Source organism: Zalophus californianus, chromosome 4 (genome assembly GCF_009762305.2).
Source record: "Zalophus californianus isolate mZalCal1 chromosome 4, mZalCal1.pri.v2, whole genome shotgun sequence".
In the NCBI taxonomy this organism is placed as follows: domain Eukaryota; kingdom Metazoa; phylum Chordata; class Mammalia; order Carnivora; family Otariidae; genus Zalophus; species Zalophus californianus.
Genome location: NC_045598.1, coordinates 150,278,959 through 150,306,279, shown reverse-complemented (window position 1 = coordinate 150,306,279; position 27,321 = coordinate 150,278,959). Strand labels below are relative to the sequence as shown.

The following is a 27,321-nucleotide window of genomic DNA, read 5'->3' as shown; positions in this document are numbered from 1 at the left end:
GAGACAGTCGCTCTCCCTGCCTCCTGGTGGCTGAAGCTCGGCCTGCAAGCTCCGTGCAGCTAAAACCATAGTCCCTCGGGGGCTCCGACCTGACAGAGAGACCACAGCACACTGGGTCCGGGCTGCTGGGGACAGTGGGGGTGCCTGTGGCTGACTCTGAGCGGCGTTGTGGCGCCCTCGCCCCCCAGCAATGTCTCATTGATTCTGTGAGCCACGCACACCCAGTCTAAAAATCCGCTTTCTCAAGTAAACAGTCAGCTCCTGCTTTCTGTGAACAAGAACCCTAACCAGTATACTTTAGTAAAACTAATAAAAGTAAAGAGCAGTGCCATAAAATTATTTTAATAACTTTTTCTCCATGACTGAATATACAATGATAACGGAAGTAACGTATTCTTCTGCTGTAAAGATGGGTGGAATATGTCAAAATCCACCTGCTGAATTTTCTTTAAGTAGTCCTCCAGAGCAACCTGGAAAAGGAGAATAATGGTCATGAGGTCACAGAATGATTAAGGTTTTTAGAGAAACTAAAGAAAAATTCTAAGTATTAAGGCTACTTTAGTTTCCCGGAGATGGTCTTCTATGTACTAAGAATTTAAATGAGAATTTTAAAAGGGAGAAGAAAATAAAAATATCTAAGAAGTTTCTATTAGACCAGTAAAACAGCATCAAAGAGCTAGTACTAGAAATTTCAAGTCAATTCTGATCATAACTTTTAGAACATAAATTTATTGTAATTTGTTTTACACAAAATGTGTAAAAAATTTTTAAAACTGTAAAAAATTAGAGAAATTATTGTTTGTCAGGTATTATTACTATATTCTGTAGAAAACAGAGGAGGTGTTTCCATCAAGGACACTGAACACCACCACCACCTCCCTCTGTACAAATGCATTGTGCCCTGAGGACAAGCTTAAGTTGTTTGTTAAAAGAAAATTATTTTGTGGAAAAGTTTAATGCGTCTCCGTGTTCTTGTTAGAAAACAATTTGTAACCTGGGAGAACAACCACAGGTCCCTATAAATGTCACCCCACGCGTCCCCCATCACACAAAACTTGATTAAGCTTTCGTGGGGACTGGGGAGTAGGGTGGAAAACAGTGGCGATGGACCGTGCTCTTTATTTTATGATTTTCAGTTATTTTTACTAATTTGTACATTTTAAGTTTATTGCAATAACTTGATTAAACAGAGAAGCCACTTAGTTTTGCACTGCACATGGCTGAGGCACCTCTTGCCTTCTCAGTGCACGTGCACAGCGCCCCCTAGTGTCTGCAGGACAAACTGTGTGATCCCGCACAGGCCCTGCTCTGGATTCGCTAGACTATCCGGATGAGCCAAGACAACAAAAGGGATTGTATTTTCTCCCAGACTCTTTTCCTACACACACACACACACACACACACACACACACACACACACACACACACACACACACACACACAAATGTACGTACACACACACACACACACACAAATGTACGTACACACACACACACACACACAAATGTACGTACACACACACACACACACACACACACACACACACATGTACGTACAAATTTAGCATCTACATTTTAAACCCTAAACTTAGAGATGTGTACAACAGGAGATATGTGCACAGCTGCTGTGTGTTGTATTAGCCAAAAACCGGCAAATAATCCAGGTCTTTGACAAAAAAAAAAAAAAGCACTAGTCACACAATGAAATGTACTGCAGTGAAATGTGTGACCTAGAAGACATACAGGTATGATCCATTTTTATAAAGCTCAAAACCAAAACTAAACTATGTTGTTTAGGAATATATAAAACGGGGAAAAGCCCTTTTGGAATAAAAGCAACAGAATAATAAATTCAAAATTCAGAGAGCTATTTGGGGGAGGCAAGCAGAGGCAGGGGGATGAGATGGGGGAAAACACAAGAGTGTGGTTTGATGGTGACATTCTCGCTCCTGGATTGAGTGGTGAGCTCATGGGTGTTCGTGACATTATGCTTTAACACGTGCACACATATATAGATAGACCATATTCATTTGTAGATATCAAATATTAAAACTTTTAGAAGAGAATGAGAAAGAAAAAAACTTTGAAGATATTTTAATGTACTTTCACATGTTCTTTTTTTGAAAAAAGAGCTCATGTTATTCATGATGTTCTGTAACATTGATAGTTAATATTTTGTGATCAGCTTTCCATCTCTAAGAATTCTATGTTCATTTTAATAGTTTATAATATCTAGTTATAAGGAATAGTTAATGAAATTAAGATGCCAGCACATGATAGAATATTATATAGCCATTAAATATTATATTTATAAATATTTTTAATGATGTCACTAGATGCTTGTTAAGTAGAACAATGACATATAAAGTGTGATTTCAACTATACACAAAAATTCATTGAAAAAAAAAAAAGAACAGAATAAGCAGTGGTTATGTCTGGGTCCCGGCATTATAGGTGATTGTTGTCTCCTCATTTTTTTTTTTTTATATTGTCCAAATCTCTGTTCTGAGGATGTAGTTTTTACAACTAGGAGAAAATTCCATTAAAATACAGATGAAATGTGACCTCCGAATCAGAGCCCAGCTGGACATTCACAAATAAGGATTTGATCCAAAGGAAAGTCTGGCTAATGGTGTGTGTTGTACACGTACACACACACACACCCACACACCCATATAGACCTATGCAGTCTGGTGACTCCACTCACCTGCCCCAGAAACAGGCACGGCTGTCACCAAAAGCAGAACGTAGCGAACAAAACCCACCAGAAGGGAGGGAAGTAAAAACAAAGTCCCACGCTAAAGAACTGCACTGGGAACTTTACAAAATAGAAAAAGAGATCACACATCTGTTTCATTAATTCAACAGCCTTCTCTGTTAATCTACTTACCGTCTGAAGAAAAGCAGGAAATGCTCTCACAGGAACACTTTTCTGGAAGGACCTAGCCTACAAAGGAAGACAAAAGGAAACTGGTTTCAAACGTAAGTATTTCTGGAAATAAACACTCTGCCTCTGAAAGTGATCACAAAGCAACCCTACAAGTTTAACAACACGGCTAGGGCCTCTCTCAAAGGCAAGAAAATAGCTCTCTTGCCAATTAAAATTAATTTCTTAAGCCTAAAGGACTCAGGAAAAAGTACTTTAATAAGAATCCCATTCTTTCTGGCAGACTGGCTTTGGCCTTTTCCAGCCGCCTTATAACATCTTACAGTTCTGGCCCTGTAGCTCTGTAGTGAGCGGGGGAAGGAAGAAATACTTGCACTCACAAGTCCCGGCACCGCCCTAGCTTAGATGGTGGGCATCTCCTGGTTACGTGAACTTAAGAGCATCCTAACTGATCTCCTGCCTTCATTCTCAACCTTTTGTTCAGTTCACTCAGGCAGCCAAATGAACATTCTTAGTCACTATTTTATTTTTACTTTCTTTAACTTAACTCTCCGATACACCAAGTCTTATGTCTTCATTTTGGAGTTCCAAGGCCTCCACATCTTGGTTCCAACTTCACCTATCCCACCTAACTCACTACTACCCTGGACTATGAAACCCTGGTCCACTCACACTGATGCCCATCATCCTGCACTCACCATGCCCACTCTTGTCTACAGGTCTTCGTTTATATTGTCAGACATCGCCTCTACTTCCTGACATCTTTACCCCCTGCACTCTGGTTTTACCCTCACCTGTCTACTAAAATTGCTCTTTTCAAGATCATCCAAGATTTACTTAATCACCATACCCATCTTTTCAACCTCTCTACAGCATGCAAAACTTTAATATTCCCCTTTCTTAGAATTTTCTCCTCCCTTGGTTTCCAAGAGACTGATTCTTAGTGCACCTACTTCTTTGATCACTAATAAATGGCCCGTCTTCCTTTGACCTGAGAGGCGGAGGTGGGCCTCGGGTTCTGCGCTTGGTCTTCATGTCTAGATGTACATTCTCCTTGGACAATACCATCCACACTTAGAGCTTTAACCACAGGCTTTCTATGTGGATGACTCCTAAATCTCTATCTCCAGTTCTGACCTCCCTTCAAAGTCACAATCCAGCCATCTTCAATAGCCTGTCTCCCTTAATGTTCTCGAATCCCCTTAAATTCAGTGATGTCCAACAGCTGGTCCAGAGGCTACTGATCAGCACCAGCATGCCACTGCTTTTCACTGTAGTCTCTGAATGGCACCATCACTACCTAAACTTGAACTCTGCAGCCTTCCCTCTCCCTGATCCTGCCACAACCAATCTGTCTTCGAGTCTAGTTGATGCCACCTCTGTTGTGTGTGTGTGAACCTATATACACATCTACCGTCTCTACATCAGATCCTCTTTCTCTCTGTCCTAAATAAGCCTCCTAACCGATCTCGCATTCCCCAGATTCGTCTCAAACACTGCTGGCCAGGTTCTCCCATGTGCAACATGACTGTCCCTGCTCTACTTGATGGTGACAACGAGGAAACATGTCACTTACGATATGCCGGGCACAGTTATGAAGCCTTTATGCATGCTAACCCATGTATCCAAATCACAGCCCTTTGAGTTAGGTACTAATAGAACCCTCTTTCCCAGAGGAGGAAACTGAGGCACAGAGGTTAAGATCACATGATTAGTAAACTGCAGAGCTAGGACTGAAAGTGAGGCTCCGGCTCCAGAGTCTGCACTCTCATCTCCCGTGCTCCAGTGCCTCTCAAAAGCCTCCCAGACTCCATACTCTTTCTTCAGTCCTTCAGTACTCTTCTCCAAACCTGTTTTCCAGGGCCCTAGTTCACATAACCTACAAACTAGTAGTTTTCAAATGTGGCTGTTTAAAATCATTCGGAAATTTTAATTCCTGGCCCCATTCCAGACTGACTGTATCTCCAGGGGGTGAGGCCTGGGAATCTGTATTTTTTAGGTGCCTTAAGTGTCCATCAACTGGCGACTATTCAGGTTCCAAGGTTCCAACACAGGGCTCTCCTGATTTAATGATTCTGTTGTGTTCTCAGATCTTACCTAAAACTCTGCTAGTTTTAGGTAATTTCTCGTCTAAAGTCCATGTATTTTATCTATACCATGCTTCAGGAAATTAAAAAAAGATTAAGATTGATTCTTTGCCTTCAAAAAGCTTACAATCTGATTACCTATTTAATGTTTCACAAGTACTTACTGAGTGCCTATAATGTACCAGGCACTTTAGATGCTGAAGAAATACAGCATAGAACCAAAGTCTCTTACATTCTATGAGGTGGGGACGCATTAAACAAACTTTTAGTATGTCAGGTAGTGAAAAGGCCTAAGCCAGGTAAAGGGACTGAGGGCGATGGAAAGGGAGGATGTTATTTTATTTTTTTATTTTTTAAAAAGATTTTTATTTATTTATTTGACAGAGAGAGACACAGCGAGAGAGGGAACACAAGCAGGGGGAGTGGGAGAGGGGGAAGCAGGCTCACCGCTGAGCAGGGAGCCCGATGCGGGGCTCGATCCCAGGACCCTGGGATCATGACCTGAACCGAAGGCAGATGCTTAATGACTGAGCCACCCAGGCGCCCCGGGAGGATGTTATTTTAGATACAGTGGCCAGGAAAGATCTTTCTGATAAGGTGATATTTAATACTGACTATGGGTCTGGTGTGGAGGAGTTGGGGGTTGGAGAGCATCTTCCAGGCAGATAAATAGCAAGTACAAAGGCCCTGAGATTTGCAGGTAAATGACAAGTCTTTAGGATCCACTGAAGCTCAAAAAAAAAAAAAAAAAAGGGAGGCAGGATTCACAAGGAGAACCAGGAAGAAATAGCATCATGAGAATCAAGGAATAGTTCCAGGAGAATCGGGAAGGAATAGCATTATTGGAATAAAGGACATAATTTCAAGAAAGGGGGGGTTGCGTGCACCTGGCTGGCTCAGTCAGTGGAGCACGTGACTCCTGATCTCAGGGTTGTGAGTTCAAGCCCCAAATTGGGTGTAGAGATTGCTTAAAAATCTTAAAAAAAAAGAAAGTGGGGGTGGGGGGAGTCAACAGAAGACAAGTTACAGTTTGAGAAAACATGAAGAACTAACTCTTAGGAATCACTGAAAGTGGTATGCAGGAGAAATCAGGAACCAGTTTAGGTCAGGGAATCAAGGGAAAAAGATATTATTAGAAAGTTTCAAGGAGGAAAAAATGTCTATGGTGTCAAAAGCGGAAAGAGTTAATGTGAATGAGAGTTTTAGGTGCCCGTTAAACATGGCAATAAGGAGATTACTTAGTAGTGCTTATTAGAGTAGGCGGGAGCAAAGCGAAATGATAGCATGATGCACAATGCCGGGGTGATGCTGGCCTTGAGGGAATGATGAATACGGACCACTTACTCACAAAAGTTTAACTGGGAGGGGGAAATGAGCCACAGAAGGGTCCACAGGCTGCCCAGAAAAGGGGCGAATTATCAGGCCAGCTGCAGACGCTGAGGCCATGAGCCCCTGGGAAAGGAGCCATCGGCCCTGGCAAGGCAGAGAAACAGCCTGTCCCCTGCGAGCGAGAGCTGGTGGGGGCACAGAGCAGGCAGGGGCTCACCGAGGAAGCTGAGGAAGGACGTGTTCATCCGCTGAGGAGAAAGGGGGACTGTAAAAAACTGGAGAGTTCACAATAGTCCCTAAAATAAACCTACTGGGATTTCAGTGAGAAACGGAATAAAGGCCGGGGACCATAACCATGCTCTAGGAATGGCCACGTCTAGAAATGGCCATCTCCTAAATAGTCTGGCAGAGAGGCTACTTACATGCTTCAGGTGCAAGTGCGCCTGACTGGCAATGTCATATATCACATCTCTCACATTTTTATCCTGGTTCTTCCGTAGAAAATCCTCTTGTGAAACCCCATGCTGTGTGGGAAAATACATATCACATTAGGAATATAAAAGGCACACTTTAACTTAGTTCAAGAAAAACAGGTGATAGAATAGTATGTACAGTATAATGCCTATTCTGCTTTGAAAATATATGTAGATGCACATGTGTGTGTATACAGACACACACACACACACACTCCTAGAAGAATATGCAACAAGATGTTAATTAATCACCACTGCAGGTAGAACAAAATTATACAAGCAAGAAAACAAACATATGGATCCCTCATAGACCGAAGTGCCTGACTGATAAAATTCTGACTTGCTAACCGGAGCCAAAAGGCAATCAGCATTCATTTCAAAGCAGTTACTTGAATAGATGAAGCAAAGAACCAAGAGACCACGGCCCTCCCCGAGTTCTTGAGGTAAATCATGAGAGGAAACAAGTAACAGTCTTACCAGCATACAAATATCCATGGGAAGGAACACCCTTCTTCTGCTTCCATGATAGGGCGTTGCTCTCAAGCAAGTCACAATGCCCTGGGCTTTTCCAATGTGACTTGCGGCATGATCTGCATGAAGATCCTTTACACCTATGATTTCAGAAATTAAGCAACAGGGCTGCTCTTTACTCCTTAAATGCACAACTCAACAGAAGCAGCTTGGAGAAACCACCTACGCATGGAAAAGCAGGTGCTGATCCTATGTTTTATATCTGAAAAACAGGACTTCTTTGAGAAAACTGGGCATGAGAACAAGCTGACTGTTTACCAATGAATTTCTGAACCCCAACTTTTAAATAAAAGAGTCTTCCTCGGACTACAGCACACCGAGAACACATTTGGAATTTTAATCAGCTGTCTTGAAAAACCATCAGAAGTCTTCCATTTCTTCTCCATGCAATTTCCATATGACCTCATTTTAAGTATACGCCTCACAAACATTCTGCTCTTTGCTCCCTCCTTTCATTGTGTTGGCAAACATGTCACTGGGCGTACAGGCAAAAGAGGCCTGGGGATCTCAATAGGGACCGGGTTATTCCTTTCGGGTGACATAAAGATATATGACCTTCTTTAAAACAGAGGCTGTTGTCTTTGGTCCAAATAATTTCCTTATTACAATAAGACTTCACCAACTTAAAGTCAGGTGAGGAAAAGTATCATCTAAATTCGTTTTATTTATTTTTAAGAGGAAAGAAAAAGAAAAATCTCATAAAAACTTTGAGAAATGCAGTTTTACACTAGCTACTCTTTTTTTTTTTTTTTAATGTAGGGAAGTATTATTGACAGGAAGCGTCAGGCCCCAGGCCTTCCAAATTGTAGGAGACACTTAAAAAAGAAAAATCATCTGCAATTACCAGAGTATTAATTACAGTAGTCCCATGGGGTAGCTAAAGTACTTTTATGAGCCTGAGTATTGTGATTAGCCTGTACTCCAAAGAAAGCTATATATTCCCCTTCTTGTTTAAAAACAAAAACAACTGTTCCTTTATTGGTGGTGCAAAGAAAAACTTCAGTGTTAAGCTAATCAGACTGTCAAATTATGAGTCAAGTCTGAAGGGCATTTTCTTTGAAAAAGAGAATTATAAAACAGAAAAAAGACTTACCCAGTATTTCTAGTGTTAAGTAAAGAAGAGAGCTCTGTGTGTTTTCAGCGTAATTTTCCAGTTCCTGGATATTACGATATGCTTTGTCATCCAAATTTTTTTCCTATAGTCAAACAAAATGCAAGTAAAGTTTGATGAATTGTCAATATTTTATAAAGAAAAGGCACCATTGTTTTTGCCCTAAAGAACAAAGAATAAAAAAATTAGTATATGTTGTTTAGTACACAATAAGTTTAAAATAAAATTAAAATATTAAAGTTCTACACATTCAATACTTACAAATCACCCCTCAAAATAATACCCTGGGAATAATGTCAGTGCACAAATCACCACAGACATGAGGTTAGTTTAATTTTTCATTCCTTCGAAAGCCCAAGGAATCATGAGAAACAGAACTGAATTCTCACTTAAGCACCTTAGACATTTGCTTAATCCTAAAAACCTCTTCCCAAAAGATAAGGAATTAATGCTTTTCCCATGTTGCAGATGGAGAAACTGAGTCACGGACACATTATGTAATATGCCCAAGGTCACAGAGCTAATAAATGGTGGGGACAGGTTTCAAACCCATACATTTTAACTGTTAAGTCCATGTTCTTAATAAAGAAAAAGTGCCTAGAAAAGGAAAGGAGATCATAACCAGCCCCCACCCCAAAGAAACCATGTTCAATAAAGTAACAGGGATGATTATGTTACCTGATCACACTATTTTATTCCAGAAACAGAAAAATGCACATCTCAGAGCAAGAACATCTAGCTACTTTTATAATAATACATTTACAGACTCTATTACTAAGGAAACATACCCCTTCTTTTTTTTTTAATCAGAAGAAAATGGCACCAGCAATGATCCCAGAGAAAAAAATTATGTCTGATCTTTTACATTTTTAAAAAACTGAGACTTAATTCACATATCATAAAATATACCCTTTTCAAATGTACAATTCAGTGGTAAAGTATATTCATTCACAAAGTTGTACAACCATCACCACCATCTAATCCTGTGATGTTTTCCCCACCTCAAAAAGAAACCCTGTATCCATTAAGCAGTTACTTCCCATCTCCCCCTTCCCTCATCCCCCAGCAAACCACTCATCTACTTTCCGTCTCCATGGATTTGTTTGTTCTCGACATTTTATAAAAATGCAGTGATACATGGGGCACCTGGGTGGCTCAGTTGGTTAAGCATCTGCCTTCGGCTGAGGTTATGATCTCATGGTCCTGGGATCGAGCCCCACATTGGGCTCCCTGCTCTTCGGGGAGTCTGCTTCTCCCTCTGCCCCTCCCCCCCCCCGCTTGTGTGCCCTCTCTCTCTCTCAAATAAATAAAATCTTTAAAAAAGATGCAGGGATACGATATGTAGTTTTTTGTATCTGGCTTCTTTCAGTTAGCAGGTTTTCAAGGTTCATCTGTGTTGAAGCATTTATCAGTACCTGATTCTTTTTTTTTTTTTTTTTTTGGTGAAAAAACTTAGATTTAGCCAGCTGGACTCAGTTTAGATAATTCCAATTTTGTTGGCAACATCCAAAGTATCATAGTCAGGAGCCAGTCGATCATATGCCTTCTTCGGTCCATCAGGTCTGATCAAGGTGTTGACCTTGGCCACGTCGGTGTCATAGAGCTTCTTCACAGCCTGTTTGATCTGGTGCTTGTTGGCCTGGACATCCACAATGAACACAAGTGTGTTGTTGTCTTCTATTTTCTTCATGGCTGACTCAGTAGTTAGGGCATAGTGATCAAGCTTGTTTCTCCTGGGGGCGCTCTTTCGAGGATATTTGGGCTGCCTTTGCAGACACAGTGTCTTGGGTCGTCCGAATGTAGGTGACATGCGGATCTTTTTTGTGACTGTGGACGCCTTTCAGCACCACTTTCTTGGCCTTCAAAGCCTTTGCTTTGGCTTCGGCTTTGGGAGGGGCAGGAGCTTCCTTCTTAGCCTTCAGCACCATCTTTGTAAAAGGGATTTCCAAGGCCAGTACCTGATTCTCTTTAACTGAAGAAATTATTAATAATATTCCATGTATGGGTATACCACATTATGTTTTTATTCACTTAATAGACTCTGAGTTGTTCTCACTTTTGGACTGTTATGAATAACATTGCTATGAACGTCTGTGTGCAAGTTTTGTGTGGACACACATTTTCATTTCTCTTGCATATAAATATAGGAGTGAATTGCTGGGTCAATGGTACCTCTATGTCTAACTTTCTGAACAACTGCCAAACGGTTTTTCCAAAGTGGCTGCACCATTTCCTATTCCCATCAGCAATATATGAAGGTCTCTAATTTTTCTATATCCTCACCAACACTCGTTATTGTTCATCTCTTTTATTACAGCCATCCTAATGAGTGTAAATGAGTCATTTATTCTGGTTTTGATTTGCATTTCCCTAATGAAAGTCATTTGTAGATCTTCCTTGCAGAAATGTTTACTCAAATCCTTTGCCCAATTTTAAATTGGTTATTTGTCTTTTTATTGTTGAGTTATAAGAGTTGTTTACATATTCTACATACTTGTTCCTTATCAAATATATAACTTGTAAATATTTTCTCCCATTCCATGGGCTGCCTTTTCACTTTCTTGAAATTTTTAATTTTGTTGAAGTCCAATTACTTATTTTTTCCTTTTATTGCTTGGGCTTTTAGTATCATATCTAAGAAATCACTGCCTAACCTGCAATCCCAAAGATTTGTTTTACGGTTTTAACTCTTACATTTAGGTGTTTGACCTATTTGGAATTAGTTTCTGTATATGGTGTAAAGAGGCATCCAAATTCATTCTTTTGCATGTGGATGTCCAGTTGTCCTGGCATTATTTGCTGGAAAGGCTATTCTTTCCCCATTGGATTATCTTCACACCCCTGTCAAAAAAATCAATTAACTATAAATATATGGGTTTATTTCTGGACTCTCGATTCTCTGCCGTTGATCTATATGTCTATGCCATGCCAATCCGCCATAGTCTGATTATTGTAACTTTGGAGCTAACTTTCTTCTTTTTCAAGATTGCTTTAGTGATTCTGGGTCTCTTGCATTTCCATATGGATTTCAGGATCAGCTAGTCAATTTATGCAAAAAGGCAGCTGGCATTTTTATGGGGTTACACTGAACTTAAAGATCAATGTGGGAGATTGATCCCAGTCTTTTACTCTCAAATATCCCTCCCCACAAATGCCAAGTGTTATTTTCCATTAAACCAAAAAGTTATCTCTGTCTTGAATTCTCTGTCTTCACTTCATAAAAACAGAAAACACCTTTGGGGCTTGGGTGGCTCAATCAGTTAGGCCTCTGACTCTTTGTTTTGGCTCAGGTCATGATCTCATGATCTCAGGGTCATGAAACTGAGCCCCCCCCCCAACCCAACAAGCTCCACACTCTACGGGGAGTCTGCTTGAGATTCTCTCCCTCTCCCTCTGCACCACCCCCCACCTCACACACGCACGTGCACATGCGCTCTCTCTCTAAAATAAATAGATCTTAAAAACAAAACAAAACAGAAAACACCTGAAAAATAGATCTTTTTAGTGCCAATTAACTCCGTAGGCCAACTGAGCAAATTTTTTTTAAATGCTAAAGCATTATCTCCTATTTTGGCTTGTATTATAAGTACTATAGCCTATGGTTATTAATGGGTTGTAGCCAAATAAATTAAACTTAACATTTTCATGACAACAGTATGTGATAAATATCAGGCTGATGAGAACACTGAGCCAACAATGTGTCAGAAAGATTATATAAGTTAGCCCAGAACAGAGAGCAATTTGTATGCTTGTTGGACCTAGAACTCAGTTCTTAGAATGTAGTATAGTACTCCATTCACTAGAACCATCAGACTTTCCTTACTGCCTCTACTATCTGGATAGAGATCCAAATACTAGGTGTACATAAAAGTACGTGCACAACTGGGGCGCCTGGGTGGCTCAGTCGTTAAGCGTCTGCCTTCGGCTCAGGTCATGATCCCAGGGTCCTGGGATCGAGCCCCGCATCGGGCTCCTGCTTGGTGGGAAGCCTGCTTCTCCCTCTCCCACTCCCCCTGCTTGTGTTCCCTCTCTCGCTGTGTTTCTCTTTGTCAGGTAAATAAATAAAATCTTAAAAAAAAAAAAAAGTATGTGCACGACTACTCAAGTTTTGATGATATTAAGGAATTATCTGTCATTTTTTAAGGTATGATCATTTATTGTGGGTATGTTTTTTAAAGCACTTTTTAAATCTTTTCAAGATACATATATATTTACAGATCAACTAATATGATATCTGGGGTTGACTTTAAAATAATACTGTGGGGTTTAATGAGAGGAGTTGGTAGAATATAGATGAAACAGAAGTAGACATGTGTTCATAGCTAAAGCTGGGTTACAGATACATGAAAGTATATTACACTATACTTTCTACTTTTGTGTAAGTCCGAAAATTTCCATTAAAAAAAAAAAAGTCAAAAACCACAAAACAGTAGCTTGTAGGTGTGCACACATACACTTCTGCCTGGGTGCTTGTGTTTGCCTGTCTCATTCAAGACACAGGGGCAGGGGGCTGAGGTGGGTGGCATGCAGTGAGGGAGAATGGACAGAATGGCACAGTCCTCTAAAAGTTTCCTTCCTCCAAAATATTATACACATATTAAAACATTTCCTCCCTGAGGAATTAGCTTACAGATTAAAAAGGAAGAAATACTTAAGACTTGAGCAATTTCAACTTACTCTTTCATCAATGATTTTCATAAGCCATCTTTTGGTCAGATTATGTCTTTTGACAGCCTAAAAAAACAAGAGTGTTGTAAATTTTTATAAAGTACTAGAAATGACTTCAGCAGACCTGAATAAAATAAACAAACCAAATACAAAACTAGGTAAGGAAACATTTGTAATAACTCATCACCAGATAAACATCCACGTTAAAGAAGTATCAGGGGAAAAGAAAATGTCCCTAGAAAACATTTCAAAACATTTCCAAGTACAGATGATACATCCAAAACATTTCCACTAGACTTTTTTTCTTATGCTACATGATGCGTCTTGACTTCTATGCTTCTTTATCCCACATAAACTTTTTTCCATAGGATAAAAATTCTACTTAGTGAAAATAACCACTTCTCCAAACATGAAAAGAATAACTAAAGGTCTAAAGAAAATAATCCACAGGGCACAGTGTTATCTTAGCAAACAAAGACACTCAGTAGGAAAAAAGCACATCTAGTGCTCAGATCGTGGTCAGCAGTCCCATTCCTCCCAAAGGAAACGAGGCTCTGGAGAAATGGGTGATTCCAGAGCCGGGGCAGGGGAGATTCAAGGTGATTCTAGAATATTTTACTGTGCCAGAAAATAGAAAGTGCCCCCAAAAGTGATGGGGGTGCATGTCATAAGGACACAGGAGCCAGTTTGAAAGGGCTCCCACTATCCAAATCTGGGCCAGTTTGAACACCAAAATAATGAAATATAGTAATGAATTATAAACTACTAGAAAAAATAGGAATTCATGAGTTCATAGCCATAATTAATAAACAAATAAACACAGGAGATTGAGAGCTCTTCCTCATGGTAGAATGCCAAGTGCCAACCAGTAATGTTGACGGAGTGCTAGAGTCTGGAAATCATCATTTTGCAATCATCACAGGTAAAGAGTGAATCAGACAAGAACCATCAATGAATGCTAAGTTTAGGAAGAAACTGATGAGAAGGAGGACACATGCATAGTCTGAAAGTCAATTACTTTGTTTTTTTTTTTAAGGAGTTTATTTATTTATTCGAGAGAGAGAGAATGAGAGACAGCACGAGAGGGAAGAGGGTCAGAGGGAGAAGCAGACTCCCCGCCGAGCAGGGAGCCCGATGTGGGACTCGATCCCGGGACTCCAGGATCATGACCTGAGCCGAAGGCAGTGGCTTACCCAACTGAGCCACCCAGGCGCCCAAAGTCAATTACTTTGTAAGAGGGATTATAATTATAGACTGGGAAAACCAGGCAACACCTTGACCAGGTGATGAAAATTAACAATGCCAATAAAGGGGGCGCCTGGGTGGCTCAGTCGTTAAGCGTCTGCCTTCGGCTCAGGTCATGATCCCAGGGTCCTGGGATCGAGCCCCACATCGGGCTCCCTGCTCCGCAGGAAGCCTGCTTCTCCTTCTCCCTCTGCCTCTCCCCCTGCTTGTGTTCCCTCTCTCGCTGTGTCGCTCTCTATCAAATAAATAAAATCTTTAAAAAAAAAAAAAAACAATGCCAATAAAGGACAGATGGACAAAGTGTGCCTCCAGACATGACACCCTGAGAACATGGCACCTTCACAGTATTCTGGCCAAACACACATAAACTGAATTAGTCATGAGAAAACATCAGACAATTCCAAAATGAGGAATGCTTTAGAAGAGCAGGGGGGAAGGGGCTATATACTCTTCAAAAATGTCAATGTCTTAGAAGACAAAGAGAAGCTATGGAAATGTTCCCGATTAAGCAGGCGAAAGAGACATGACAACTAATACCTGACCCTAGACTGGATCCAATACTGGAGGGGGAAAAATACTATCGTGGACATTACCAGAGAAACTGACAAACATGGAATATAGATGGAAAATTAGATAGAAGTATTATATCAAAGTTAAATTTACAAAAGTCAGTAACTGTTCTGGTTACAGAAGAGCATATCTCTATTCTTAGGAAATACTCATTAAAGTATTTAGGGATAAAGGACCATGATGTATATAACTTCCACTCAAGTGATTCAGATAAAAATTCTGAGTGTGTAAATGCACACGTGCACGCACACACACAGAGCACACATGCACATGTAAGTGAGCACTGCACAAATCATTAATAGGATAAAATGTTAACAACAGGTGAATCTGGATATAGCTTATAGAAGTGTTCTTTGTACTATTTTAAATTTTGCAAACTTTCTGAAAGTTTGAAATTATTTCCAAGTAAGTTTTAAAAACATTGTTTCCTTATCAAGTCAACAATGAAGTACGTTTTCATAATAAATAAATATGGTAGTGAAACAAAATCTTAGGACTGTCCCATACTCCACCTAAGACTCTAAGGTGTCACGATACTAAAATGTAAAAGTTAGCATACTCATCAACACACATCTATGTGACAAAGGGTGGAGGCAGGGAGCACAGAGCCCATTTTGCTCGGCAGGAACCTAACAGAAGCTCCAAGTGCTGCATGGCCTTGGCTGCAAAGTGCTCTCAGCCCTGCCACTATTACATGGTAGGACTCCCCACAAGTCTCTCCCCAGCCCCAGGAATCAGCCTGGGATTCCTCAGTCATACAGAATCCTGATATTGCTTTATTTTGTACGTGTCTAAGTGGAGTGAGGCATATTTGATCTTTGCAACCACCATCAAGCACCATTCCTGGTACTTAAAGTACTCAAGAAATATTTAATCACTGAAAGTCAGATTCCTGTTTACTCAAGGCTGAACCCATACCAGCTGCAGTTAACCTTGACTGCAAAATATAATTCTTCCATCTGATTCTGGAGGAAATCAGAGATCAAGGTAAAAAACAAGTATTTAATAAGAAGCTGAAAATCTGCTGAATAAAGTATCAACAATTTTGGAAACAGATGCCAAATAGAATAATAACTTTGGCTATAAACATAAATTCAAACTACAACTAACATTAATACACGGAGAAATGAAGAAGCCCATATGAAATATATATGTAATTATAGATATGCAACTATTTTGTACCCTAAAAGCACCAATGAATCACTGTGGCAGAAAAGTGCCCTCTGAAAAACATGCTGTCACTCTTTCCTTATCTAATCTTCTAAAAGAACCTGCCCCTCTCCAAAGAACCAATGGCAGGTTTTACGGGACAGTGGTCCAATAAGCATATGCTCCAGCCCAATGGGGAGGAGAGAACATGCAGTGGGGACAACTGCTCTGCACACTACCTGCTTCTTTCAAATATTCCTATTAACTTCAACACTGGTCATATCAGAAAGCTGCCCAACAGCAATCATCCAAATTTAAGCAGCTATTAAAATTGGACAAATTGGCACATGTGTAAACATTCTACAATTCAGATACGTCTTCTGGGTTTTTTTTAAAGAGAGGCCAAGAACAAGATAAATTTGTGTTGAAGGAATCTCTGGTCTTCCATGATGTTTCCTGACAAACGCCAGGACCTTTGATGCAAGTCTTAGCATAAACCCCCAATGCACTGATGTTTGTGTATAAAATCATTGTTTTTCTAGGCTTTAGAGAAACTTTTCTTTAAACGGAGTCACCAAGGTTGAGGTTCTTAAAGTGAGATGAACAGAGGTAAACAACTAATCTAATACTCCTAGCTTCCCAGCCACTTTTTCTTCTCAGTCTCCAGTTGTGGGGGGCCTGGCTTTCCATCCTTACTGGGGCTCTGTGAAGTCAATAGAGGGCCCCGGAACAGGGTCTGCCTCTGCTGGTGGGCAGACCTGAGAAGAGGTGCAGGTCAGGTCTGTTCGGTGGCTCCGTCACAGAACCTGTCTTTTGGCACTCATGACACTACAGTGGGGACACGATCATTGACAAAAGACACCTAATTCCCTTCCTTCAGTCATGGTGTAGCACATTTCCAAACTCTGCAGAGCTGTGCATGAAACTATTCGCTAGATCCATCTAGCTACCCAAAGAATTCTCTAGCCCATATTTGTGTCTGGACAATGGTGAGGGCAAGTCTCCCTTCACCAAAGATCAGTATGTGTTTTTCTACAGCCCACAGTATGGATCGGAGCCCTGGAATAAGGAGCTGCTGGGCAGACAGAACAGACAATTAACCTGCCACTGCTTCAAAATTTGTGGGGCTTAATTTCTACAGCAAATATGTGGAAAATAAATACATAACTTATAACACAAAGAAGAGACCAGATTCCTTTTTTTTTTCCTTTAATAAAGAAATTCACTAAAGATCTGTGCAAATTACTAGCAGATGATTTTAAATTCTTTGTCAAAACTAACAGAGCTCTGAACATTACATGAACCTAACATTATTTTCAGGATAGATTCCCCATCGCCACTAGCCAAACTGTATGCACCAAAAGGTATGCTCAAATAACACTTAAAAATTAAAAGTAGCATTTTGTTTTTACCTTCCATAGCTCGAGGGCCACAGGCTGCTGGGGTGGGCTGTCACAGTATATGTCGTCTACTGTTTTTTTCCAAAACTCCATTCTCATCAGTCCAGTTGTTTTCTCAGAGACGGAGTCCTTAACCTGTAAACAGCGTTCAAAAACCTTAATAAATGCACTCTTCGCAGTCTCAAAATCAGTATCTGTGACTGCATAATCACATAATTCAGCCAAAAACTAAGTTTAGTTCTTTACATTTAATTTTTCCTTGAGGCTATATATCAATTAAATTGTTGTCATTAGGAGTTTCCTAAGTAACCTGCAAATTACTTCCAATATTTTCAAGGTTTGCATTCCAAAATAAGAGATTTCTTCTAGAAATAAATTGTAAGAAAAAAACCGGGGGGGGACATTTAGATTAAAAGTAATTTGATAGAGGAACCACTTGCAGTATGTGGAGTTTATCTGAATCCTGATTTGAAGAGAGACAACTGGGAAAAATCTGAACTCTGGATGTTTAATGATATTAAGGAGTTATTAAATTTTTAATGTATGACAATGGTATTATAGTTATTTTTTTATTTTTTTTAAAGATTTATTTATTCATGAGAGACAGAGGGACAGAGAGAGAGAGAAGGAGAGGGAGAGGCAGGCTCCCAAGGAGCAGGGAGCCCGATGCGGGACATGACCTGAGCTGAAGGCAGATGCTTAACCATCTGAGCCACCCAGCCGCCCCTATGGTTTTTTTTAATGAGTTATCTTTTAGAGATACATACTGAAATATTTACAGATGAAAAAATTTATCTGAGATGGAGGTGAGGATGGGGTAGGTGGGGATAGAGATGAAAAATCAAGATTGGCCATAAATTAGTAACTGGTGGAGCTGGGTGATGGGTTTATGGGAATTTATTATACTACACTCTCTAATTCTATACATGTTCAAAGTTTTCTATAATAAAAAAATTTTTTAAAAATAAATGTAAGAGAAGAAAAACAATCTTCATTGGATTAGTGATGATAAAATTATGTCAAGTGTGGAGATAAACCTAGGAAATAGAACCAGGGGCTTTCTAGAGGAAGCAGGGAAGGAAGTAACATGTATCAAATGTCCAAGAGTGTCAGGCCCTTTGCTAGGTTCTGTCCCAGAGATTATCTGATTGCAGTCCTCACCACAAACTCACAGGGTCATTACCAATATACCCATTTACAAATAGAGAAATAATGGCTCAAAAAAGTAGTAGTTTATCTCATGCTCTGCATGCTCACAGCTCTTATAATGGAACCAGAAGGATATGCAGAAGATTATGGGTGAGGGGAGCATCTGACTATAAAGGGGCACATGAGGGAATTTTGGGGGGTTGATGGAATTGTTCTTTTTTCATGACTATGGTGGTGAATGCATCACTCTATGCATGTATGAAACCTATAGAACTGTATACCACAAAAAGTGAATTTTACTGTATGTACATTTAAATAAACTCATTCCTTTACTAAGTAATTTTTTTTCTCTTTTTTTTTAGAAAGCGAGCGAGTGCACACATGCAAGTGGGGGAGGGGTGGAGGGGGAGGGAGAGAGAGAATCTTAAACAGACACTCAGCGAGGAGTCCTACCCAGGGGCTCGATCCCACAACCCTGATATCATGACAAACATTTAAGTTTGTTAGACAGTTTATTTTTGGAATTGAATTGGTAAGTCTAAATAGCAGGACAAAGAAATCACCAGCAGAGACCTTATGCACATCTAACATATAAGTTATAACTATTTCTTTATTGTTCAGCATTACACACATTTTATCACCATTTTTACAAATAATTTTTTAAGGTATTTTAATACCAGCCTGAGCCAGTTCCACATTGAAGGCCCTCAGTGCAAAAGCAGAGCTTCTGGATTCTGCAGGGAGCAGCAGAGAGCATATATAGCCTTCATAATCTCGTTTCCTATAACAAATAGACAAAAAAAGACAGTCACTTTTCACTTTCTAAACTGTACACACACACAAAAATGCTGACTAGAATTAACTGAAAAAAAAATCGAGGCTTCAATTCAAAATAGGCCTGAAATTTCTTATATTTTATACTTGTTTCCTTAAAATTACAAAAAATGTATCTGCCCCCAATCCCAGACCAGTTAAAAAGAAATAATCTCTATTAATTTATTTGGACTTATACAGTACTTATAATTTTATTGTTTCAGAATCACTTTCTGAAGTTTTTAATACATAGATAAAGACACAAACAAGACAGAAAAACAGAAAATAATATGAGCGTGTGGGTGTGTGCGCCTGGGTGTACACTTACGTTTCCTAGGAGCCTCTGCTGAGAGAGCCTAAAAGCAATGATATTCCCCAAGACCCCAGTATCTGTGAACACACCTAACACCTAGATCTTTGGTTCCTAAATACCATTCTCCACTGGAAGAAACTAGGGCTCATTGGAGGAGGAACTAAGTCAGGGCTGGGGCAGGGAAAACACAAGATAAGCCAGAAACATCTTCCTGGACAGAAAGTAATGAAATATTCAGAGTGGAGGGACTTGTCAAAATGACAAAGCAACTGGCCTGACAAAGTTCTCACTAAGTCTGGGACAATCTGAGCATTAGAAAAAAATAATGATAGGGGCGCCTGGGTGGTTCAGTTGTGAAGCGTCTGCTTTCGGCTCAGGTCATGGTCCCAGGGTCCTGGGATCGAGCCCCGCATCGGGCTCCCTGCTCAGCAGGAAGCCTGCTTCTCCCTCTCCCACTCCCCCTGCTTGTGTTCCCTCTCTCACTGTGTCTCTCTCTGTCAAATAAATAAATAAAATCTTTAAAAAAAAAATAATGATCTAAAAAGGGCACATTCTGCGTGGAGCACTGGGTGTTATGCACAAACAATGAATCATGGAACACTACATCAAAAACTAATGATGTAATGTATAGTGATTAACATAACAATAAAAAATTATAAAAAAAATAATGATGGTAACAGATTGTAAAAGAATGCCGTAAGCCCACGCCAATATAAAAGAATGCATGAATAAGAAGAGAAGGAAACTTGACAGAAGTACAATGCCAACTGATAAATCTGGAAGACATACTGAAAAATTTTTAAATAATCATTGGATAACTATCAAAGTAACAATTCAGTCAAAAATCATCAATTAATATCTTAAAATATTAAATGGGTGAAAGTTTGATAAAAACAGAATGTTAACATACCTGTGAAGTATATCCTCACAAAATATATGTTACTAATTAACCTTCTTATTAACTAAATTTACCGGGGAGAAACCCAAAAGATACCTTTTCAACCAAGTAATAAAAGGTTCACACCACAGAAATAGGATAATCAACATCATGTGCTTCCTGAAATGATACTAAGAAAAACATAGCATCGCTTCTGTAACATTCCTGCCAAAAATGTATAAATCACAAGGAAACATTAAACCCAACTGAGGAAAATTCTACATAGTAACTGGCCTGTTCTCTTCAAAAACTGTCAACCTCATGAAAGATAAGGAAAGACTGAGAAATTGTGCAAGGCTGGAGAAGACTAAAGAGATTTGACAACTAAATGTAGCATATGATCCTGGATGCATGAAAATCATAATTGAATAATCAGCAAAATTTGAATGGAGTCTGTGGATTCAATGGCAATATTGGATTGATTTTAATATCCTGATTTTGATGCTTGTACTATAGTTACATGGAAGAGGACCCTTGTGTGTATTAAAAAATACACACCAAGGGACACCTGGGTGGTTCAGTCGGTTGAGTGACCAACTCTTACTTTTGGCTCAGGTCATGATCTTGGGGTTGTGGGATCAAGCCCGACGTCAGGCTCTGCACTTGGCAGGAAGTCAGCTTGAGATTCTCTCTCTCTCCCTCTCCTCCACTCACACGTGTGCTCTCTCACTTGCTCGCTCTAAATAAATAAATAAATCTTAAAAAAATACACACCAACATATTAAGGGGAGGGAATGGGGCATGTCTACATCTTATTCTCAAATGCTCAGGATGTTAACAATGAGGGAATTTGGATGAAGAGTATATTGGAGCTCTGTGTATTATCTTTATAATTTCCATCGATTTGAAATTACTTCAAAATAAAAAGTTTAAAACGATATAATCCTTATTATATACATCATAGGATGACTGCCTATCGACAAGGCTAGTTTCACTATAATACATTGGAACTTTATTATAACATTATTTCCTATAAAACAGTAATCTAAATAAAGGGGGTCCAACCTCCTTCCATGGAGTTTAGGTACTGAAATTCAGACTACTCCCACATTTCAACTGGTTCACTTTTTTTTTCAATTTAATTTAATTTTGTTTTTCGAGAGAGAAAGAATGTGAGCAGGAGGGAGGGGCAGAAGGAGAGAGTGAGAATCCCAAGCAGGCTCCATGCTCAGTGCAGAGCCCAACTTGGGACTTAATCTTACCACCCTGAGATCACCACCTGAGCCAAATTCAAGAGTTGGACGCTCAACTGACTAAACCACCCAGGCACCCCTCAATTGGTTACATTTTGCTGTCTGCCTAACAGAGAACTTAAACCTCTTCTAGCCGCACCCTTCACAATTTCCTCCAACTTCCACATAAACAAAAGAAAGCAATAATGACAAGTAACCCTTCTATCACAAAATAGCTCTACTAAAAATCTCATCATAAGCGGTTGCAGCTACAAAATGGACAGTGTGGGCAAAACAGCTCTATAATTTCTACTTTTAAATACATATAGATATATTTTAAATTTTAATTTTAATATAAAAGTCTCTGAACTTCAAAACTGCTTAAAACACTAGGATGTTAATGTGAAACAGTGAGAAAATAGTGACTAGGAATCAAGACTACAATCTTAATTTCCATTCAAGGAGTTGACAGAAATGATACCTGCCACATCTATTTCCTAATTTGCAAAATGAGGCTTGATAACCTGTTTCATATCTCCTAAAAATAATCAATATGTGAAGTACTTCAGGTTTCTTACAGGGAAGTGAAAAATGAAGACACACTAGTATGGTAACAAACTTCGGGAAATAAGATACTCTACAGAGAAGGGTTTCCCTGTAAAGTTTTTTAATTTTAATTTAAAATTTTTAAAATTTTGGCTGGAAATTTTTCTAAACAATATTACCAACCTCCTTACACTGAGTAAGATATACTGAATATTTAACCATTTCTTCATCACTCAGGATCATTGTTATTAATACCGATTATTGGTAGACAAAGGTATCTTAAGTAGCCAAACAAGGTCCAGTTATTGGAGAACTGTTCCAGATAGTGAGAAATTCCATACTATGATGGTTTTATACAGCAACAGGGCCAAAAACCTTTCATTCATTCATTCACTGTAACATTTATCCAGTGCCCACTATGCACCAGCAGTGTGCTAGACACTAAAGATAGGTATAGATTTCAGTCTGGTAGAGAGAGGCAGATATATGAAAAATAAGCATATCTGGTGTTAGGATTGCTGTGCTAGTTCTAGTTCCATGGACCTGTGCCACCAAGGCACAAAAAAGTGGTTCCCCAGTGTGGCTGTGGGAGAATGGAGAAGAGGTACACTTTCAGAGATCACCATTAGCACCTCCTTACCTCCTTATAGCGCTAATCCCAAGGCCTGAGGCAGTCTTGGGGTTCCTCAAAACCATACCCCCAAGAAACCTATGTAAATTAGGTTTGAGATAGTCCCAGGAACCTCGTCTCCCAGCAGAGCTCTGGCTGGCTAACCTGAACTTCTGGCCCGGTATCTTTTTCAATATTTGGAGGCCTTACATAAGATACATGTCCAAAACAACCCTGCCCAGATCATTTCAGAGGCCAAATCCTGCAAAGATAAATGGACAATCAGAAGCTAGAAATTGTAATCTTTCTAAATTCTTTCTAAAATCTTTCTAGGGGCACCTGGGTAGCTCAGTTGGTTAAGCGACTGCCTTTGGCTCAGGTCATGATCCTGGAGTCCTGGGATCAGTCCTGCATTGGGCTCCCTGCTCAGTGGGGAGTCTGCTTCTCCCTCTGACCCTCCCCCCTCTCATGCGCTCTCTCTCCTCTCTCTCTCTCTAATAAATAAAATCTTTAAAAAAATAAAATCTTTCTAAACAAAAACAAATTTTTGTTTTTATTTAAAAACTACTACTGCAAACAGTGAATCATGGAATACTACATCAAAAACTAATGATGTAGGGCGCCTGGGTGGCTCAGTCGTTAAGCGTCTGCCTTCAGCTCAGGTCATGATCCTAGGGTCCTGGGATCCAGTCCCACATCAGGCTCCCTGCTCGGCGGGAAGCCTGCTTCTCCCTCTCCCACTCCCCCTGCTTGTGTTCCCGCTCTCGCTGTGTCTCTCTCTGTCAAATAAATAAAATCTTAAAAAAAAAACAAAACTAATGATGTAACGTATGGTGATTAACATAACATTATAATAAAAAATAATAAAAATAAATAAAAATAAAAACTACTACTGTGCATGTTATATGCCAGCATTTTTATATACATCGTTGCATTTAATCCTCATAACCAGGCTATAAAGTAGGAGTAGAAATTTACAAATGAGGAAATAGCTGAATCTTAATGTGAGTAACTTTTCCAAGCGATGGACCTAGGATTAGTAAACTCAGATCAGGTCTGCCTGCAAAATCCAGGCTTTTTAATAAATCACTAGAGTGAAAAGCATCCATTCCACTCAAATACCTATATGGACAGATTAAATATCTGCCCATTTGTAAATATATATTTGGGAAAACTATCATGTGACACCCATAGACTATTACTAGAAGAACAGTATGATCATTTTATATATATACTATATATATGTAGTATATATATATACACACTATATATGTAGAAATATATATACTACATATATGTAGTAATATATATGTAATATATGTACTATATATACTACATATATAGAAATATATATATTATATGTAATACAATGATCATACTATTACTTACATATAATAATACATAAGAAATTAGGAAGAGTGAGGGTGCCTGGATGGCTCAGTCAGTTAGGCATCTGCCTTCAGCTCAGGTCATGATTCGGGAGTCCGGGGACTGACCAGGGAGTCTGCTTCTCCCTCTCCCTCTGCTCCTCACCTCCTCATGCTCTTTCTCTCACTCACTCTCTCTCTCTCTCAAATAAAATATATAAAATCTTAAAAAGAAAAAAAAAGAAGGAAGAGTGATTATTCACCTCTGGATAGGGAAGGCAGGCCACTACAAGTGTCAAAAATTGCACTAGAAAAGTGGATATGGGTGGTAAACATTTTGGTAACTTGTGTTTTTTTATCATCAAAAAATGATAACTTTAAAATATATAAAAATGAATATAACTTTTTAGCAGTTTTGGCTTTTACAAGTTCTTATTGCTCTGATTTCCACTATTGTTATCTTGTTTCAGTTATAAGTAATCAACAAATAGAGTGGGGCAGGAACATTATTTTTTAAAGTGAATTAAAAATTCTGAAATGCATGGGAATTGTTTTGTTATGCTACAGTGTGCTAAAATGAAATTCAAAAAAATTGGATTTATTAGCCCAATCAAATCCAAGGCAGCTTAAAGATCCTGGCACTTCTCAGTTCTTAAGACCAGGTACTTAGCATTTCACCACTGTTATAAATCAAAGGCAGCAGAAGGGCAGCAGGGCCTAAGCCACTGTCTTTGCAGTCAGGCCCAATTCCAAGGCTGGAGCCTGCCCAGAACCACTGGGTCACCTGGTGACCTGATTCATCTAACTCAACCACACATGATTAACAGCGACTGCCATGTGCCAAGCCTTTCCGGTGTTACCAGGGTGAACAAAATTGTCATCAGGCCTTGACTTTTTGAGACTATTCTACTGATCTCAGGTAAATTCCCTAATCTCTCGAAACCTCCGTATCCTCATCCATTAAATATGATAATAATGGCTTATATTGTACTCCGTGTGCCCTTGCTTTGTGCCAGGCAGTGTTCTAAACGCTTTAATTCTCAGAACCCTAAATGGTAGGTCTACATTTGTGCGTCACAATTTGTCACGAAGAGTAAGTAAATTACTTGTACTTTGCATAGTGCCTGACACGTAAGAACTCAGCTAAAAATTACTAGTCGTCTGTCAAATTTTTCAAAGGTGTGCATGCAGTACGTTTAACTAGGTAAACGTTAAGTCTCGGTCAAGGTGACAGACGAAGGAGTTTTGCCACAATTTTGTGACCGGCGTGAAAGTTCCCGTGGCCTCGCTCCCCGCCAACCGGAACGCAGCAAGGCAATGGTCCGCTCGCCCCGGCCGGCCCCGAGTCGCGCCGCGCCCACCCGGGCCCCCTCGGGCCGCTCGCTCACCGCAGCATCTCCATGCAGTAGCGGTCGGCGCCCGAGGCGCCCGATCCGCTGGCCGCGGCCGCGCTCCGCCCGGACCCTGCGAGCCCCGGGAGCCGCCGCGCGCGCGGCCCCAGGCTCCGGGGCGGCCGGCGGCGGCACAGGCCGGCAACGCCGAGCCTCAGCGGGCTGCAGGCGGAGCCCAGCACGGACGCCGCCATGACACCGCCGCCGCGTGCCCTCCGACCCCGCCACGCCTCCGCAGGTCCACCCGCCCAGCTCTCGGCAGCGGGCAGGCGGCCGGGGACGCAGCTCGGAGGGGAGCCAGGTGTCGCTGTGGTCCTCTGCATCTGGGCCGTCGCCGCGCTCTTCTGCCTCTTGGGTTCCAGAAAAACCCCGCCTAAATCCGGCGGACCCCGCCCCGGCTCTCCGCCTTCCTTCCAGGTCCTTCTGAAAATGTATTTATCGAGGTAGGAGGATAGAGAATATGTTGACAGTTACTAGCTTAACTGAAAACTCTTAGGTATTTATCACGTGGTATGTGAGCCTTCTTTGCTACTCTTACCCGCGGCCTTTCAAATATTAGAGCTGGGTCTAGTTGCCAAGACCTGCCCTGGTCCAAGAAATCCCTGCCTACGTCTGAAGCCCAGTGACACCTGCCTGCAGATTTGCCCGGACTGTTCATGCGGTAACCAGACTGGTTCTTTCTAAAGTGTACATCTCATCATGATCCTTGCTTGCTTGACAGTCTTTACTGTGGATTGGATAACGCCCCTCCATGATTTGGCCTCTATTTACTTTTCAGCCTCAACCCTAGCTGTTTGCATTTGTGACTCCACCTCCTTAAAACCGAAGGAGTGTACCCTGTTGCCTGGACCTACGAACTCTAGCCAATTTACCCCGCTTTAGTTTTACTCCCTGAGACCCCCCTCCTCTCTGCAGCCTGTGCAGGACCTCAGTCCCTCCTGCGTAATGTTCTCTGTTCCCTCTTGGCTTCTGTCCTTTAGCTCTCACAGACACACACTAGTGTTTTCAGTACCACAATTTAAACCTGATCCGTAAAAGAAAAAAAAAAATCACTCATCTACATCTCCAATTCTGATCTCCTGCCCAGCGAGACTTTTCCATCTAGACATCTTGCCATTACTTCAAAGTCTACCTGTCTAAAAACCACATCAAATTACTGCCCTTCTTAGTCTCTTCATTTATCTGAACAGTGTTCCCCCTCTCACAGCCAGAGGAAACACTTCGGAGTCATCCTTCCCTTTTCCCTCTTCTATATCTAATGTAGTATAGTTGGTCAGGTCCATTAATTTTTTTTCCTTCATACTCACATCCATGGCTTCATAGCTGATGAGAAACCTGGACTCAGATCCTGGCTCCACTTCCTATCTCTGTGACTTTGGGTGACAGATTTACCTTATCTTGTGCCTCAGATTCCTCCCCTACGAAATGGAAATAATAATAAATCCTACCTCATAAGGTTCTTATTAGAATTAAATAAGCTAATGCATTTAAGGCACCTAGGCAGTGTCTGGCCCATAAACAGCACTTAACACAAGTCAGCTATGTAGGGAAAATATTAAGAAAGACTGTTTAAA

At 40.4% G+C, this 27,321-nt stretch overlaps 2 protein-coding genes across 4 annotated transcripts in view; one reads left to right on the top strand and one right to left on the bottom strand.

Moving 5' to 3' along the window:
* Positions 1-321: 321 nt before the first annotated feature.
* Positions 322-26,183, bottom strand: NDUFAF6 (NADH:ubiquinone oxidoreductase complex assembly factor 6). 3 transcript variants are annotated; one of them, XM_027599942.2, is made up of 9 exons: positions 25,745-26,183; positions 19,280-19,379; positions 17,462-17,584; positions 13,095-13,151; positions 8,400-8,502; positions 7,253-7,386; positions 6,725-6,826; positions 2,890-2,946; positions 322-470 (listed from the first exon to the last, which is right to left on the bottom strand). In XM_027599942.2, the coding sequence occupies exons 1-9, from the start codon at positions 26,068-26,070 to the stop codon at positions 342-344; spliced, it is 1,131 nt and encodes a 376-aa protein (XP_027455743.1). In that variant the 5' UTR covers positions 26,071-26,183; the 3' UTR covers positions 322-341. The 3 variants fall into 3 exon arrangements, with proteins under 3 accessions (XP_027455743.1, XP_027455750.1, XP_027455756.1); XM_027599949.2 differs by having other exon boundaries at positions 19,276-19,379; positions 25,745-25,879; XM_027599955.1 differs by lacking the exon at positions 25,745-26,183 and adding an exon at positions 21,206-21,220.
* The window catches only part of TP53INP1 (tumor protein p53 inducible nuclear protein 1), a 98,598-nt gene continuing 97,332 nt past the window's right edge, over positions 26,056-27,321 (top strand). The window contains 1 exon segment of the mRNA XM_027599978.2: positions 26,056-26,190. The gene's annotated coding sequence lies outside the window, so the exon portion shown is untranslated.

Bases quoted from the DNA above. Each gene is read 5' to 3' on its own strand.
- NDUFAF6 (XM_027599942.2), bottom strand. From the start codon at position 26,070: ATGCAGAGGACCACAGCGACACCTGGCTCCCCTCCGAGCTGCGTCCCC. The intron at 8,503-13,094 runs GTAAGTTGAAAT...GTTTGACTATAG, and splicing joins TGAAAATCATTGATGAAAGA to GAAAAAAATTTGGATGACAA. The intron at 6,827-7,252 runs GTAAGACTGTTA...TTTCCCACACAG, and splicing joins CCATGGATATTTGTATGCTG to CATGGGGTTTCACAAGAGGA.